This window comes from Polypterus senegalus, chromosome 9, assembly GCF_016835505.1.
Source record: "Polypterus senegalus isolate Bchr_013 chromosome 9, ASM1683550v1, whole genome shotgun sequence".
Taxonomy (NCBI): domain Eukaryota; kingdom Metazoa; phylum Chordata; class Cladistia; order Polypteriformes; family Polypteridae; genus Polypterus; species Polypterus senegalus.
The window spans coordinates 89,518,093-89,537,456 of NC_053162.1; the positions used below are offsets into that span (position 1 = coordinate 89,518,093).

The window sequence follows — 19,364 nt, forward strand, 5'->3', positions numbered from 1 at the left end:
GATTCGATTGCATCTACCCAAACAAAACATTTTTAAAGTTAAGTTTAAAATCTGTTAGTTCAGTTCCAAAATAAATTGTTTATGGAAGTGCAACTTTCAATAATGAAAATTTTTACATTTCTTTAGAAAAACAAACTATCTACTAAGCCATTTAAAAGATTTGCTTTACTTTTTTTGATAAGTACATACTTATAAGTTATGGTCCTAGGTAGAACAAGTATGCATTAAAATTAAAAACCAGGAAAACGTTTGAAAGTTTAATAACTCCACTTGAAATTTATCAACATTATATCAGCTGAGTAGAACAAAATTAAGAAAACACAATTCAAGACAGACAATGGAAATGAAGGTACCCATGAACTGTATAGTAAGTTGTATCATTAAAAAAATTGTTCAATAAAAACAATTTTAAAAGTTTCTTTAACAGAGAACTCAAAAGTTTAGACCTTCATTTTCATGCCAGTTGATTGTTATGTTGTGTTATTGATCATCATTTATTTTGTAACATAATAAATTAATGTCATTAATGGAATTTTCCTTTATTGAACGAGGTTCCAGAAATAATGTCAGACATGCTGTTTAGTACACAAGTACTGTAAAAATAATTTAAAATATTTTGAATGATAGAATCTATATTCACTAAGGGCACCCAAGACGCACACAATACAGAGAGCCATGCCTGCCAACTCACAGAGCCCCGCCCGCCAACTGTAACCCTCCTTCTGCAACCACCATCACTCTCGAGGCATGTGCACTTCTGACTCCACTGAACGAATGATGCAATGTGAACATTGCCAGCAGTGCTTCAAACCAACTCACGCTCTCAAGAAGCACTTACAAACTCATTCCACTCACACCTTCAGTTGCACATTTTGTAACGAGGACTTCACGGCTGAGATGGATCTCCTCAAACATGTGCAAATCCATTCAACACAAACATTTGTCTGCAGCCACGCCGATGTGTCGTCACCTTCCCACTATCCTCTTAGTGAAAAGCATTTACAAACGCATTTCACACCAGCAACATTTGCTCAAAAACCTTCACGATCCAGAAATATATCAGAGCACATTTAAACACACACTCGACTGAACAAACGCATTCCACACAGATCTTTCAATGCAGTATTTGTTCGAAAATGGTCTGACTGCAGAGATATCTCAACGCACATTTAAAATCACACTCCACTGAACAACTGTGTCTTTCAGGAAGTGTTCACACATCAATAAATAATTATGCGGCGTTGGCTAGTTCACTATAATAGCAGTTAGAGCAACCACATTCATATTTAGTATGGTGTTTCCTTAATCTAAAAATATGTCCTCTTTCTTTTAACTATATCGAATCCTGACTCAAATTATAAAACTGTTTTTTTATTTCTAAAAGTAAATAGGACAGTAATACTATAAAGAGAAACTTGGATTCTTGCCTTGTGATTGGAGGAAGTCATATTACTATCGTCTTTTAGGGTTACAGTATAAATCAACGTTACTAGTTTTTTAAATGAAAGCAATGTGACAGAGGATGGAAGCGAATGCTGGGAGCGTGATGTGGAAGGCCGAGTCTGTGACCTGTAGCTGGACCCTTCTCATTCGTTCAGCTGCTGTCTTTCTGCTGCTACTGCTGGCGAGCTGTATGTTTGGTTTGTCACGCTGTGTGTTGATCATTTAAAAGCCTGCACAGCAGCTGTACTTTTGCCACTTCGTGTCTCTGCCACTCACGTTTTGAGGGGAGAGGCTGAACGCACACTAAGGAGAAGCGGTTGGATCATCTGCTGGTTTGTTGTTGTTGCTGCTGCTGCTGCTACTAGCGAGCTGCGTGTTATGCTTGTCGCACAGCGTGTCAATATTTGAAAGTCTGTACAGCATCTGTCCTTTTGGTACTTCTCATCTCTGCTAATCGCGTTGAGAATGGGGGGGAGAGCGGAAGTTTAACGCACACTAAGGAGTTGCAGTCAGATCATCTGCTAGCGAGCTGCATGTTCTGCTTGTCGCTTGACATTGTTTCAAGAGCTGGGAGCACATGAAGTGTGTCTGCCAAAAATGTTCCAACAACTGCTGGGTTAGATGTCCGTGAACTATTTTCAAATTGTTGTCTCACTGCCTTGTCTCACGGGACATCAAATTGTCTTCCGAGAAGATCATGTCTCATCTCCCTAGTCTCCTTCCCAAGATTTTCTTTTTTATAATCGAGAGACAAGAAACTTCAGCAGTAATATTAATGATCATGCACAAAATGCAAAGGAAACAAAATCAAAATTAAATATAACCTGAATGATAATACTGATGTTCATAATCAAATATTCAAAAATGCATTTTGAATAGCATGAAATATGTACATACTGCATCTCATCATAAACGATTCTTCCATTATAAGGCCAAAAGCAACCAAACATGGCACTTTTTATTTGTGCTTTTTGTGGCCAGAGCGGAATATGGAATTGAAATGTCGACATTCATTGTGTTAAGTGTAATCTACTAAAATCTGGCATATTATTTAATAGTGTAATGGCACAGTCTCTGTGATAAGGGAAGAAGCATGATAATCTAGGAGGAAATACAGAGTCATTGCTGCTTCTTTGGAGGGAAACAAAGGCATTGTCCACTGGGGAAAAACCTAGAAGCACAGCAAGAACATGCTTGAGGGAATGCCTAGATAATCCCCAGAACCTTCTGGAAAAAATGGTTATGGTTGCAAAGTTTTGTGCAACTTACCCTCCATAGCCTCAACAGGAAAACCATTTAAAAATTAGTTGAGATTACATTATCAAGAAAAACAAAACATACTATACTGTATATAAACCAGGCAATTAACTCTCTATAAATAAGAAAATGGATATTAGTTGATCCAATTCAGTTTAAACACCATCAGAGCAGAAGATATGGATTATTTTAATTCATTAAATATGCAACATCAGTCAGACTCCAGGACAAAATAAAAAGCACAAGCAGAAGCTGAAAATTATGCTTGCTTGAGGAGTACAAAATTGCTTGGATCACTCTGTTGTATAATATACTGAAAAAACATAATAAAATAGCAAGTGATATACAGTATATACTGTACTTACCTGCTCATTATCATCACACATGGTCCCCAGCACAGCTGTCATGCTGCAGTTATCAGTCCGTTTTAAAAAGGAGAAATAGAGAAATGAAGCCAAAACAAAAGGCGAGTCTGATGGAGGGCGGTTTACTTCACCACAAAGTGACCTGCAATAATAATTTATAAACTTAGAATGCAATTGTTTTTTGTTTTTTTTTTGCACAATTGATTGTTTAAGCATTTTTTAAATATTTTTAACATAACTGCTCCACTTAATATATAGTACATACTAAACAACTAATGCATATTTCAGGATTTAGCTTGGATTATAAGAATCAGAATCTACCTTCTTTTATTTCCTAAACTTAGGGCAAAATCAAACCTATTAGCAGTGTGAGTTTCTCTTTTTAATTTAAAATGACACCTTTTATTTGCTAACTAAAAAGATTACAATATGCAAAGGACTCCCTTCATCTTGCCTGAAGGGGCCAGAGTTGCCTCGAAAGCTTGCATACTGTAATCTTTTTAGTTAGCCAATAAAAGGTGCCATTTTGCTTGACTTCTCATTTATTTATTGAATAATATTGAGTACACAGTCTAACTGCATGATTTTATTTTGTTTAGTTTTTGTTTTGCCAATCATTTATCTTAACAAGGAAATTCCGGCATTTAAATTTTGGTGGCTATTACTTTTGAGGCCTATTTATTTTCATCTTTTTCTTAATCTTGATAAAGGGTGCAGTTTCTAAGTACTGTTTCATGGGTGCTATACAGCCATAGACAAAACATTAAAATTAGTTTTCCTGGAAAAATGCCATATTGTGCCAATTCCAACATATTTTGTTTTTATTACCGGACCTCAGTACAATAGAATATCCATTCTGTAAAGAAAAGACATAGAACATACCATGATGCCCACGGCAAAATGACTTAAATTTGAGTACTTGAACAGTCGTGCCTTAAGTATTTCTAGCAAACGTAACTGTAGATTCTAACTATTTATAATGCGCTGGACTTTTATAAAGGTGCTAAAAGCCACTGTACTTAATAACTAAGTCATTGTGTAAATTAAGATATGAAAGTAGACAAAACTGCTTTGTCTAAATATAATTTTGACAACACAATACAGATGCACATTAGAGTGGAGGGCTCTGTGATGGCTTAAACTTTGGAATTTAAATCATTAAATTGCTGGTATTATTACAGCCCGTCTTGCTATGTGGCTTTAAGCAAGTCAGTTAACCTGCACATTCTCTAATTGTTTTTCTTTTTATTATACATAGTAGATAATAACTAACATATCAATGTCTTGTAAGCCACCATGACTAACAGTAACAGACAAACAACAATAACTTAAAATAAGATGTTGTTTAGTGTTTATTTTGCACTGAAAATTTCATAAGCATTCACAGGGCATGTTGTTATTTCTTACACTATTCTTGGTTAATAAAATAAATTTCTCTAGTGAAAAAAATATTTTTCACAGTTCAACATTACACAGCTGCTATTCATAAATTCAAAAAAGAAAAAAGTAAGAATTTCAGTTTGCTGTATTTAATTAATGTTAGCAATTTTGTTCAGTTACAAGAGAAACCATACACAGTATAAGTGCAATGTATTCCACATTGCCAAGACTGGAGTATCCAAACACTTAGGAATCACATCTGTGCATGTATATACAGTTCTCTTTAAATTGATTTTAATTTTACTTTTCACAGGTGACTTAGTAAGCAAACAATTTAAAGAACAGATATTTTTAAATACAACCTTTTAGCCCAAGCTTGGCATTCTGTCATCATCCCCAGTGCTACAGCTTGGTGCCCTCTTCCAACCCTGTTCCACTGGGACTGAAGTACAGGTTCTAATTTAAGCCACCAAAACTACAAAATAAGAAAACAAGATTAATAGCATAAATTATTAATCAATGCTCTGCCTTCATTCAGATCAGTCTTTCATTAATCAGAGTTTCCAAAAATTGCGCTAGTCAATTAAATAAGGTGAAATGACATAATGACCCAGCACTGCATTATAAGGCACATTTGTTCACAAAGAGAAATATGACGTAGCCAATTTTGAATTGGTGATCAACCGAACAGTATAAAAATATACACACATACACTATATATATATATATATATAATACTGTGTGCGTATACACAAAAGTTTTAGAACATCTCAGCTTTTTAAGTCTTTATGGATATGCACACAGTTTAATGTCTTAATGTTTAATGAAATCAAGGCACAGAATAAATAAACAATGGCAAATAAAAAATAATCAAGGAATTACTAAGTATACAGAATTTTATGCAAAGTTTTTATTAAAGTAGCCACCTTTTGCTGATATACAATAGCAGCCAAACTGTAGTAACCATGTTGATTCACAATGGCAGTCACTCTTGTGCAAGTTACCAACTCTGCCTCCGGCAAAAAGCAGAGACCATCACACTTCTCCTCTTATGTTTGACAGTTGGTGTCACACATTGAGGGACCATCCTTTCAACAACTCGTTGGCGTACAAACACCCTGCCTGATGAACCGAAGATTTTGATTCATCAGTCCATAAGACTTTCTTCCAGTTTTCAAGGCTCTATTTTGTCCTTTAAGGAATGGCTTTCTCACTGCCACTCGCCCTGTCAAACCTGCGGCTCAAAGCCTCCTCTTCACACTAGAAACTGAGACTTGCCACTTTCGACCACTGTTAAGCTGTACTTGAAGTTATTGTGCTGTGAGGCGCCTATCACGCAAGCTGGTGACCCTCAGAAACTTGTCTTCTGATTGAGTTGTGACTTTGGGTCTGCCAGATCTCTTCCTATCAGAGTTTCTTCCAGTTTCTAACTGCCTTTGGACACTGCACTCGCTGACACACTGATTTTTGATTTTGCAATTTCTCTAAATGAAAGGCCTACATTTTTTAAAGTCTCATTTAAATTGTTAATTAAAAATAAGCAAGTAATATGTTACAAGTTGATTGTGTCAGGTTTTATTTGAATGGTGCTGGAGTTTAAGCATGGTATAGTAAGAAATTAGCAACAATGTGCAAGAACACCCATAAAAAGTGTACTTAGTGTGCATTTAAATAAAGTAATAAAAAAAACCAAAGACACATTGCTTCAGTACCATTTCATCCAAAAACTACATACTGCACACTTTATATCCATTTCCAAATAATTCTTACCGCAGCAGAAGAGATTAGCAAAGGGCAAGCCATTATGCAGTCTGTTAGAAGTTCAGATACAACATGGTGAGGGTTTTCACAAAATATACTTGAATTCACCAGTCCCTTTGGAAGTAAAACAAAAGCTGAATTACTTTTAAGTATGCCTTTTAAATTATTTAAAATCCTGTTAATGAATCATTATTAACACACTTTAAATGCTTGAAAAAGATTTCCTACCCTGAAGAAATGTGCTGTCAGTGAATACTGAAGAACACATCCTCTGAAACAGGAATTTTTCTGGAAAAAGAAAATAATCTCATCATGATGGTAATGTTACTATTGATGATGTTTTGTTATTTGAGAAACCTCATAACTGACTACAGCTGTGGATTACATGAACAAATTGACATCCTTATTGTACTCGTTAATGTCTGAAGTCATCTCCCATCTCTTTCAAGATACAACACTATAAACCCACTTCTCTACATGACTTACCTATAATGACAATAGCGTTCTTTTACAAAACCTCCTAACCTTTCATTTAGGCAAACTAGAAAAATGAAATGTATAATCCCTCTCAAAAGTAATAATGTACACCAATAGATAAGCCAGTTTATAATATATTTATGTTTTTTCCAATGACAGATATATCGTTATCGGCATAGGATGTAACTCATTTTAAATGAAATATCACTAAAAATGTAATTTTATAAATTGCACTTTTACAGGTAGCTACACTAAAATTACATAATCCATATTTCTGCACTGCGGTGGGCTGGCGCCCTGCCTGGGGTTTGTTTCCTGTTTGCACCCTGTGTTGGCTGGGATTGGCTCCAGCAGACGCCTGTGACCCTGTAGTTAGGATATAGCAGGTTGGATAATGGATGAATGGATGGATATTTCTGCAGCCTTCAACTAAATAGGTGGAAAACAAGAGCATATACAGTAATCTATTTTCAGATTTAGAACTTACTGTATAAAGTGTTTTGTTATTTTTATATTTAAATAGCAACAACATAAAATCAAGTGTGCTTGGTTTACCAAAAATATTTTTTTCTGAACCCATTTATGATTTTTAGCATACTAAATTATCTTCACTGTCACAAATATCCCCTAAAAATGTAGATGTAGAAAGAAATCCGTATTAACTTCAGAAAAGTTACTCCATAAATAACTGTTCTATTTCATAAGAGATTGGTAACATCTTTTGCAGCTGCATAATTTAATTGAAAGAAATTGATATTTCTATATTACCTGTTTTTGAGGACTGTGATTTAATTACTTTATTCTAAACATTAAAATTTCTTTATTAATTCCTAAAAGTGAATTCTATTTTTTCCTAGCTACTGTATGTCAACATAATTACATTTTAACTGCAGAAGATTGTCCCTGTGTATTAAACCAATGGTCTATACCAAATTCTTTCAAAAGAAATGTTCATGTTATTATTTAACTATGTTACAATTTTTCAGGACTTTTCATCTTTTTTTATTGGCGAATCATTATCAGATTCACAGCATAAATATCCAACACCATTTACAACAAACTTTTTGTCTTCTTAAGGTCCTAACACATTATACAATTTTTTCCAGTCACCCACTTTATTTACACAATCTTCGAGTGTTGGCAGCAGTCGCAATGTGCCCCTGTGACCAGCAGTCATGTAGTATGAAATCCCTAGTGACTCTATCCAAGCAGTCTGCGACTTACCCGTGTGTCTGTTTGAGCAGATAAAAGGTCACCTGGAAATATAATGCATACAATGCAAACACAAGGGATAAGAATTAAGGGTGCTTTGGACTGCATCAATGGAAGACAGGCTCATTTGTCTGATGTGTCGGGTTCATTGTATCAGTAAAGGGCAGAGAATGCTGCTGTAATTCCTATACCTTGAAACACTTTTTTTTAGAACTAGTGCTTTGATACTGAACACTGAGTGTGCAGCGAGTTCAGGGTACTTTGGAAATTTGAAATTGTCAAAGAGTCCTGTAATTTATCATCCCCTTTGAATTCTAACCATGAAATTTGACACCCTCAGGTGATAAGATCTACAACTGCAGTCAAATCTGACTCTGTGTAAATGTGTCACAGACTTTAATTGAAGGCAAAATGAAAAAAGCAAACTTTTCTATTTTACCTTGTTTTTTTGTGGTTATTTAAATCAGAAAACAAACAATTTCACGGCTGGTGGCGAATGTTATAGTCACTACTGGAAAATATCTTACATTCCCCACTTATTATGGACAGCACACGTCACCTCTTACACTTAGTTTCAGAAATATTCTTAAATCCTAAAAATGCTTTAACATGTTTACAAACTTTAAAAGTCTGAATAATAATTATATTTAAACCAGTAACGGTGCACTGCATGATAATGTGCAGTGAATACACTTGACTTGAGCATACTCCATTGACAGTTGACGTTCAGTTGCTCGAGCAATTCTCTTTCACTCTGCGTCAGCTTGTCGTAAATGCGAGTGCACTCTTCATAGTTTTCATACTCTTTCCCTGTACGTTTAGCATTTATTTGCTAAAAGGTTGATGCGCTTGCTGCTTCCTGAGCAGCTCTTCTTTTCTCCACCCTAGCGACCCAATTCTTCTCTTTTATACGTATCTATTTGCGTTAAAACTGTTGAAGTCATTGTTTGTGTTGCAATTACTTAGTAAGTTTTCTTTACTTTTTCAGTTAAGCTGGCACTTAAGTCTTCAATCTGCCTCAAGAATGATTTAAGATATAAAGAGGTAGGGGAAGTGGCAGCGAAGGTGGTAGGGATGAGAACGGCGCCTGTACACATGCCGAGAGTTGATTCTACAATAAAATGAAATAAACATAAAAAAGAATAATAATAAGTCCAAAATTCTTCGCTTTTAATATAAAGCTGTAGTGCAGAGTTTCAATGTAGTATATGTGTACCAAATTTCAGGCTAGAGGTTATTTGATTTTTGACCTTGACCTTTCTGGGTTGACTGCAGACCTTGGAGGTCAATCCTCACCCCAAAAGTGGATAGCAGACGTCACGTAGTATAAGTGTACTAAATTTCAGATCAATAGGTCAAACAGTTTGCGAGCTACAGGTGATTTAAAATCCTTGACAGACAAATGGACAGCCACGATAGCATATTATATAAGAAGATTCAGAATAAAACAAAATAAGTAACTCTTTTGTTATAAAAATAAGGAAAACCCAGCAGGACAAACTTTACATTCTTCTGTGACTCAGCGTGAAATAACTTCTGCCTATTTGTTCAATTTGTACTCATATTCTGATGCAACACTTGGATATATAAGTCTAAGAACAAGACTCATTCGGTCAATTTCTTATGCTCTGTGAAATATCCTATAGAAGGGAACATAAAACAGTCTTATCTGAGACGCTAATATTTGTTGCGGGCATTTCCCCACAAAGAATTATATTTCATTATGAAAAGTTTGGCTGGGGTTATGTATGTAGTTTGGGATTCAAAAGCAGAGGCTAGTAAGCTGAACTAATTCTAAAGAATCATGATTTGATTCTAGTCATCTTTACCTCAGCGAGGAAGCTGAAACTGGTGCATCAATACTTCCCGTAGATGATTAGAATCTTCTCCATGCAGCACAGACTGAATTGTTTGAGTTTTCAGGTGAAATATTTAGTCACAACTCTCTAAGTCCCAGTGGCACAGTTTTCTGAATGAGGTTTTGGGAAATCAAATACAGTACTCAAGTTCCCTCTTGACAGTTACATCTTGGGGTAGTTGACTGCCAAGTTATATAACTTAGTTAACTTCAAGTATTTGCTTGGCAGTCCTACGTACTTAATTCTTCCAAAATAGCTCAGCTTGGAGAGCTTTGGTGGCCTGAATGGCCTGTTCTCATCTAGATTGTATTAATGTTCTAAATTATTTCTCCAGAAGTAATGATTTGTGGGGTCTCAGTTTCCTTCTCAGGTTAATCTTAGTAGAGGATCCTGGTATTCCTGATGCTGATGGCCCTTGTAGGCATCTGCAAAGAATTTCAAAATAGCCTGCAGTTCTACCAAAGAGTGAGCATGAATGTTGCAGCTAAATGTAAACTAGGGTGTTAATGACTATTGTCTTGGATAATGCTGTCATGGCCTTAAGATGGTATAGAGTGAAAAACCTCTAATATTTAATCTTGACATGACAAGGCATGCAAAACATTACTTTGGTAAATTGTGGAAAAGGTCTATCAGTAACAAAGGCCTGTTTGATCAATTTCATCTTTTTTTATTCCACTTTTTCTTTATTCAAATTTTGATCTTTCCTGCACTACATTCTTTAAAATACTATTTTTACTTATTATAGATATAAGTAATTCACAGATAATATTATGTTTAAAAAAGCAAAACCGATTAAAACCGCTGTATTCTGTCAACATGTTAGCAGGAGCTGTTAGCAGGAGTCAAACTTATTTACAATACTCATGTCTTATATGTGTCATTACTCTGTTTTTCAGAGCACACCACCAATAAGATAACAGCCATTTATTTAAGGAACAGTGTATGCTCTATGACCGAGTTTTCTTTGAACACCAAAATTCTGAAAGTACTGTAGTAGCCTTCAAGCCTATATTTATGTTTAATATTATGAACTACAAATGAATCAAAAAATAACCCAGTGTACACAATGGTACAGAAAAAATGTCATTTTAGCAAGATATGGACATCCCATGAACGTTTTGGTCGGACTTAATTTAAAAAAAAATGCATACAGAAGAGTACAATTTGTAGTATTTTGCAGTGAGAAGTCAAGAAAAATGACACCTTTTATTGGCCAACTAAACAGATTACAATATGCAAACTTTCGAGGCAACTCAGGGCCCTTCTACAGGCAGTTTGTAATACAGAAAATGGAATTCCCTGTGTTTATATAGGCACTACAACAAATAACAGCATTGGAGAGCCTTTAAGTGAGACATCTTAAATGTAAAAAAATTAATAGACCTTTGTCCAATAGCCAATAAAAGTTGTCACTTTGCTTGACTTCTCACTACATTCATAATGGCTAACACGGTACAACAACCTAGCATTTTGCACAAAGAAATCCTTATTTTACATACTAACTCAAATTTAAATGCTCTTCCAAAGGTTATAAATATATTCATTTTTTACACCAAAATTCAGACTATTGTCATTACATTACCAATTGTCGAGGGATGGTGATAACTGGTTACACAATGTTTATATGTTCCAGTATATGGAACTACTCTGTAATCATTTTAAATAAATAAATAAATAAATAAAAACACAAAATTATATGCCAAGCATAAACATTACCCATCCTGCAGTTGTAGTTATCGAAACTTTATATTTGTGTTAATTTTCTTAAAAATAATGAATATTTAATAAACAAACCTACTTGCTCCGTATTCACAAAATTCCAAAACTCCTCACAGCTCAAATAGACTTTACTTCTATCTTTGTAGTGTTTTAAAAGCATTGTAGGAGGGAGCGTTAGTATAATCCTGGGGGAGGTAAAAAGGAACATAAATTAGAAGTAAATGTACACTGCTATATTTAAGCAATTTAATAGACTTGTTTTTACCTTGTGATCACTTCAATTTCTTGCTGTCTGATTAGTTGGCTACTTATGTTTTGGCTCTCTTGTAACTTTGTTAACCTCTCTTTGATCACATTAAATAAGAAGTGTCTATTTTCATGCATATCATCAGTAAACATTTTTCTTGTCCTCATTAATTCTAAATCCAGTGTCAACTCCTAAAAATATAAAGGTTAAAGATTATAAAATTCAAGCAACCTAAATTGTGAACTCTTGCAAATGAAGGTAGTATTTCTTATAGTAAATTCATTGTCATAAAAGACTAGGCAATTCATCGTAAATTCCTTGTATCATTAATCCAAAACAGAAAAATAATCGATGTGTATTTACTTTATTTATGTACTACTTTACAACACTTTGATTTTATATGGTTTAAATATTGCATTACTAAAATATGAATTTCTGCACAAACATCCCAGACTAGAATAAATTAATTTGAAATTTGAACAGCAAAACAATAAGCAGTATATAATAATTAATTTAATACATTTTATTTAATAGGCGCCTTTCTTAGCACTCAAGGCCTTACAATAAAATTAAACAACATTAGTAAAATAAAAACAAGGGAATGATAAATCAAAAAGCAATAATTAGCAAACAAACAAAGATAACTGTCAGTAACAGTGCTAAATTAATAATTGGTATGCCAGTTTGAAAAGATAAGTTTTGAGGGCAGTTTTAAAATGTGTTATTGAATCGAGCTGATGTATATGAGAGGGAATAGGATTCCCGAGTTGAGAAGCACACCGAGAGACGCTGGAGCTCCCATAGCACAGAGTTTGATGTGTGGTACAGAAAGTACAGCTGCAGATGAGGATCTGAGTGAGTGAAAGGAGTGTCAGTCTGTAGAAGATCAGTGAGGTTGTGGAGAGCTTTAAATCTTAAGAGCAGTATTTAGTATTGTATTCTGTAGTTAACAGGATATATACAGTATCTATATTAATACATAGACAAACACTTCTATAATATATTCAAAGAGACAGATTTTGAAGTAAGATGCAGGTAAAAAGTGTGCAAAGTACTCTACTCAAAGAAAAGAATGATATTATTAATATTCACAAAAGACATTTATTTGCCAATTTTTAAAGCAAGAATAAGGATTAGATAAAAGTATCAACATTCTTGATTAAGACAGCCTACATTCCTGGGCCTAACTCTTAATAGAAGCAATGTGATCTTAATGTATGCAGCAAAAGAAAACAATTCAGTTTCTACATTTAAGACACAGCAGCAGCACTAAAATGACTCTTAAATTAATTTTCGTTTTTATCAAATAGCTGCATCTGCATGCCACTGGCTTCTGCACTATACATAGCATAAGTGAAGCATGGCCCACTGAGTTTTCCTTGCTGGGAGGTTTACTTGCTCAAAGATATGACATATAAATCACTGAAAAAACTGATTAGAAAATAAATTGAGGAGCTACTTAACACCAGAATTTCACAAATGCAGTTTTCCTTTGATGAAGTAGAAAAAAAAAAACACACACACACAATGTGAAAAACCTCCTTGTCCAAAATAAAATGAGAAATTTCTTAAAATATTCATTTTCAATATTAACAACCCCTAGTAATCAAACTGTAATAAGAAAGGATTCTTTAACATTCTGTTATGGAATAATTTGTGTTGCAATTGTATCCCACTAACTAATATACTGTTTACATCTAAAAATTAATCATTTTGTACTTGTTAGTTTTCCTGAATACACATATATAAGCACTTGCATGGTTTGCAGTAGTTTCGTGGGGGCAGATGTGATTCTCAAACAAAAATACACATCTGAGGTCAACGCCAAAAGTGTGTAGTGAATAGAGGTAAAATCCTGCTCTGCAAAAGCTAGTTTCTCCATTTTGAACACAAGGAGAGAGCATAAGAAATTGAACAAAAGACTTGATGGTTAGAGAAAATAAAAAGCTTAAATAGCGGTTATCCATTTAGTAGCTCAGTAGCACAAGGTAACTGAAGGTTAAAAATTAATTTGCACGTTGTAATGAGCGCTGCAACAGTGGAGACAGACAGACACACACACACAACCATGGCTACTAGGCTACACACTTCTTGAAAGTGCCTCTGTCTGCTATGATGTTTTTCTGTCATTTTAACTACTGCATCACTATAAGCCATAACAAATACAGTTTAGGTAAAGCATTGTGGAATATGGATATATGACGTTAAAAATGCTGCGGCTGTTTTATCATGGCATGTTGGCATTTCCAAATAGACAGTAATGTTAAATTTACTTAGTTATTTGCTTAAACGTGCAGTCAGGAGGTGAATGTTGTGCAGCCTTATCTGTGCATCTAATGGTGTTATTAGGCAGATTTATTGATTCTGGTGTTTTGAGTACTGAAATCTGCATGTCCTGTGCCTCCTCATCATCAGCTTTCTTATCAGCAGTCCTTTTGATGGAGTGTATCACACAGTTTATTTCAATTGTATATTTTGCAGTTCATATTTTCAATTCCAATACTTTCACACTTATATTGACTCCCACACTATTGCCATAATGCAGAACAGCAGAGAGCACACGTAACACCTGCAACAACATATTGTTCATGTTTACCATTCGTCCACTGATGCCATCACATGCTATTGTATAATGTGATGCTAAAGAAAAGTTTTTCCCTTGCATCAGGTTATTTGTAAATCAAGTTATGTTTATTTTTAAAATAATGTAATGTAATGTGCTTTCTGCACACGACACACATTTATATGTCTAATAAGGTTTTTAGGAGACTTTTTGACTGTGGATAGTTCATCATAAACAGAAGCTTGCTCTCTGTAGGAACAGGTTAACAAGAGCACCTCTGATTTGACAGAAATGTGACACTCACTGAGCCATCTAATTGTTCCCACCCAGGAAGGACATAAAAACAAGCAAGGCTGGTGCATTGAATGTGCCAAATGCAGTTTATTATAGCAGTGTTCAAATACATAATTGCAGTGCATTCTTCAATCAAATAAATAATCTAATAAATATTCTAATAAAAACAAGTGCTCAGAAGGTGTTTAAAATCAATCAATAAATAATCCATAAAAACAAAGGTTAAAATTAAGAAACTGGAAGAATCCTAACTCACCTCTTTTAAGTCAGTGGGACTTTTTATACTATTTGAAACTTGAAAAAATTAAATACTCAGTTAGAGGATCTGTACAGATTTTTTTTAAAACATGGCCGGAACTAATCAGTAATATTTTAGAATAAGCTCTTAAAGCACAGAAGAAGCAATTATTTATGCATTTCTTTTTCTTCTCCATTCATCTCTATTGGCTTATCAAACTCATCAATTTAGGTATGTTTACAAGCCTCAGGTTTTACTCCGTTGGCCATGCTCTCTCTCTCTCAGGGGTGGGGGTTGACTTGTTCTCAACCCTACTTTTTGTAAAAATTGATTGATTTGTATGGAATGATTGCAATAAAATTACTAAAATTTCAAAAAAAAAAAAAAAAAAAAAATGAATAAAACCGTAGTTTCTTCTACCCTTCTGAGAGCCAAGTGCATCTCTCTCTGTCTGTCACTGCTGAAACACCAGCAAGTGTAGTCAACCCTTAAACAGTTTGTGTACCAGCTACCTTACTCGGTTGCCCCCTGGTACACCCCATGGCCTGGCTCCAATATCCCACCATCATCATCCATAGGCCAATTGGCCGCTCCTGGTCACTTGATGCTCAGCAGGAATGACCTGACTCTAAAGCACTGTCCTTCTGACCACTATGTCTCCTGTTCAATGCACCAGTTCACACTTCCAATCTCACTCTTAAGTGTTCAACTCAACTCTCTTGATTTTCTTTCCCATCATTCTTTCTTTTTAATCGATTCTTTCTCTTTTCTTGCCCTCTCTGTCCAACTCAGGCCCTTTATACTTTGTGGATGCAGGTGATTTGCTTAGGACCTGCAGAGTGTCAATTAGGAATAGCTGAACTGATCGTGTCTTGATGTTAAACAAGCAATCAGCCGTTTCCCCACTGAATACCGTGCAGCTGCACAGCTTCAAAATGGCACATACCTACACCCATCACCCAATAAAAACCGCACTGTTTTTATTTTAAAAACTCTGAATCGCCACAAACCCCTAACTCACTTTACCATATTGTATTAATTATATATATTAATGAATATATTTTTGAATAATAGCATGTAATACTAATTAAATGAAAATGTTTCTCGGCACACTGTTTTAGTTTCATTCATGTTTGCTGAAAGCAGTGTTTTATTCATTCCAGATATTCCCGGCAACTGTATGGAAGCAATTAACCTTTTAATTAGGTAAAAAAAATTCTGAAGAACATACCTGTAGTCTGCAAAGTATATCTGAATAACATGTACCATGCTCTAATCCATTGCTCATATTACAGTAAGGCACCTTTGATCTGAGATTAAAGAGTACAACAAGTAACCATCAATCCACGTAAACAGTCAAGCTCCATCGACAGGTATAGGTCGATAACAGGTATGTGAGAGGTCAAAGGGATGTACTGTAATCTTCTAGTGAATATTTTTACTTATAATGTTTGTCATATTCTTGATACAGACATAAAAATAAGGTTAATAAAATTATATTAACTAATTTAAACAAAACCAAAAGCCTAACATAAAAAAAACTATACTTAACATCATCATAATAACACTTCATTTAAAAATTTTGCACACCAAAAATCCAGCACTGAGATTTTAAGTCAAAAGAAACTTTGTAGGTGTCATGTAGATCCTCTTGCATAAACATACACAACCAAGTGCTTATTTCATATTACACAATCCTAAAAACAACATATTAGGGGGCTGTTTCTTATGCCAAAATATTACTTAAACCCATAATCTTGAGTTGAAAAATACATAATTTAGCCTAGTGTGCTAAAATAATTGCTATTTAGATCAAAGATTTTCTAACATTACTTGATCGAAGGGCTTTAACATTACTGCTACTATATTTGTATACTCACATTTACATGGTATTGCAACAGTTTCACAATCGAGTATAGAGAAACCATGCCATGCCATTGTGTTAGAGATTTAATCAACTTTATTCATTTTCTTGTTAACAAATGTTAAAGATTCAAAATTAAATGTAGCTCTGAAAGGCAGTGTAGCAGCTTTAATAACAAATTGTCTGATTATACACCTGCACCTGTATTATTTAATATTATGCTTAGTTATGACTGAACTTGAAAATAACACATTTGTACTGTCCAGTATTGTGTGTTACTGACCTTTGACTGTGATCCACCAATGTGTTAATGATGGCAGAGCATTCACTTTCCAAATCTCCTGCAAAGCCTCCAAAAATAAAAGAAGATGATAAATACTGCTGATAACAAATCCAGCGCTGATATTCCTGCCTAACACAGAAAAAAACATGATATGAACATAATGATGATGAAACACTTACTTAACTAAATATATTATATATTTAAACAATGCTTGGAAATGCTGAAAATGCAAAAGCATTACTTGACAGGGTAGCTTTAATGAAAAAATGAAAGACATGCCTTTTGTAAAAAGAACCGTCAACCCATCATACAATGAAAAACAAACTAACAATCAACAATTCTTATGTTATTTGAACTACTTTACCCAAAAATAACAGTTTTAGGAATTTTTTTTGGGGGAATGAAATATTATTTTTACTATTTTCGGACAGAGTGTAAAATTGTTACATCGGGATCAAAATTTGTACTTCATCATATTTACACATTACAAATCTTGTATATAAACGTCTACGCATGGTGTGTGTGTGTCTGTCCAGCCCAGAAATTAGAGGTGGAGTCGGGGTAAGGGCACCACCTCCGAGGATACATAAGCGAGGCCGGCATGTCGGCAAAACGAAACCTCCAAAGAAAGTCACTCACTCACTTAGCCGCTAATACAGAAGCGAGCCGAGCACATCAGCAAAATGTATCCCTTTCATTTTTCCTCCCGTAACTAATACACAAGCCAAGTCAAGTACGTCGGCAAAACAAAAACTCTGAAGAAACACAAAATCGCTTAGCCGCTAATACACAGATGCCCACAGTAGTTCCTTTCAATTACCCGACATCTCTACATTTCACTTTTTTTTTCCTGACGATTTCAATAGTTTCTAGGACCCCATGCTTTTTACAGCATGGGCTTACACAACTAGTTTACTTATAATTACCTTTCCATATCCAAAAGAAAATCTTTTCCTGGCTGAACATCCAATTCAGCCATGATCCAGTCTTTAAATGTCAACTGAAATTAAAAAAAAAAACAAAACATAAATTTAACCTATGAAAATGCTAAGACAAAATTATTTTTTTTATTTTTTGAATATGAAATACATACCTTAAACTCTGGTAGCATTACAAGCTCTTTAAGTTTGTGATAATTATACAGGGCAAGAGCAGACTTCTTCCAACCACAAGAAGGAGGTACAATGTTCCTTGTTATTTCATCCTCAAAACTTCCAAATCGAACTTCTGCGTAAAGTCTTGGGATTATGTATTGAATCTGAAAATATATTCACTTGTATCTCTTCAGTAATTTCAAAATCATTACATACATAAGAAAAAGTTCATAAGATATATTTTTAAGCTCAAATGATGAATTATGTAAAGTATCAGAGTATCAAAAAGGTCAGGGAGCATGCACTGGTATGACACGTTCCCGCACACACCACACAATGAAACAGCTCAGCATTCTTGGTTGGCAACCCCCAAGGCAGGCACACACTCCAGTCCCACTCCTCCAGAAATTACCATCTATCTGCCGCAGCCAGGTGTTATGTGGTTGCCTCCTTGGCCTAGACCAACCGTTCGGTTCCTAAACAATGAGGATCCTGTAAGCCGGATCACCCAAGGGGAAATCGCACTACATGGCTGTAGTGTTGTAACTGACGCTCCCTTACAATGCAGATAATGTATCTCATTCAGGAGCACAAAGTTATGGACACAAAGTCAAACCAGCAGTACCCAGGGATTCTCCGATAATCGTGTTTGTGCTTGATGAGAACCCTCAGTGCCAGGATGTGGTCAATGGTAGACTTCTTAAGCGTAAAACCAGACTGCTCCTGTTTCTGGTAAGTGAGCATGTGATCAAGGATCATATAGAGGAAGGCCTTAGCATGGACCTTACTGGGCATAGAGAGCTGTGTTATCTACCTATAGTTGTCGCAATTCAGGCGATCACCCTTCCCTTTCCCGACAGGGATGACAAGTCCCGCCTTCAAGTCAGTTGGAATTACGCCCATCTTCCAAATGTAAGTGAAGATTGCTTGCAATGCAAGGAGCACAACCTTGCCCCATTACAGTCTGAGGAAGATAAAGTAGGGTAAATCTTCATATTACCAATATAATTACAAATATATTTATTTACATACCTTTTTGCAAAAACCCTTAGGAATGCAGGCCTTTATTTCTTCTACAGAAGCAAAGTTCCACACACAAAATCCGTAAGTTAAAGCTGCAGTGCAAAACCTGAAGTGGGTGGAAAACAGATATGCTAGTACATTAAAATAATTCCACTTTTGTATCATGAAAAGCAAGACATACTATTAGAGTCAACATAATTATGTGGAAAGAGAACAATTTAGGTTTCTTTTTGCTTTTTTTTGTTTTTTTAAGGTGACTCATGAAAATGTATATAATATATG

At 34.9% G+C, this 19,364-nt stretch overlaps 1 protein-coding gene across 1 annotated transcript in view; it reads right to left on the minus strand.

Moving 5' to 3' along the window:
* The window catches only part of LOC120535535 (Fanconi anemia group A protein), a 129,838-nt gene that overhangs the window by 23,882 nt on the left and 86,592 nt on the right, over positions 1-19,364 (minus strand). Inside the window, exons 28-38 of the mRNA XM_039763455.1 lie at positions 19,092-19,188; positions 18,059-18,223; positions 17,892-17,965; positions 16,966-17,094; positions 16,050-16,128; positions 11,742-11,914; positions 11,556-11,661; positions 6,435-6,494; positions 6,216-6,320; positions 4,808-4,920; positions 3,066-3,207 (exon numbers count right to left, since the gene is read on the minus strand). Coding sequence (XP_039619389.1) covers positions 3,066-3,207; positions 4,808-4,920; positions 6,216-6,320; positions 6,435-6,494; positions 11,556-11,661; positions 11,742-11,914; positions 16,050-16,128; positions 16,966-17,094; positions 17,892-17,965; positions 18,059-18,223; positions 19,092-19,188 — 1,243 coding nt within the window. The remainder of the gene's footprint in view (positions 1-3,065; positions 3,208-4,807; positions 4,921-6,215; positions 6,321-6,434; positions 6,495-11,555; positions 11,662-11,741; positions 11,915-16,049; positions 16,129-16,965; positions 17,095-17,891; positions 17,966-18,058; positions 18,224-19,091; positions 19,189-19,364) is intronic.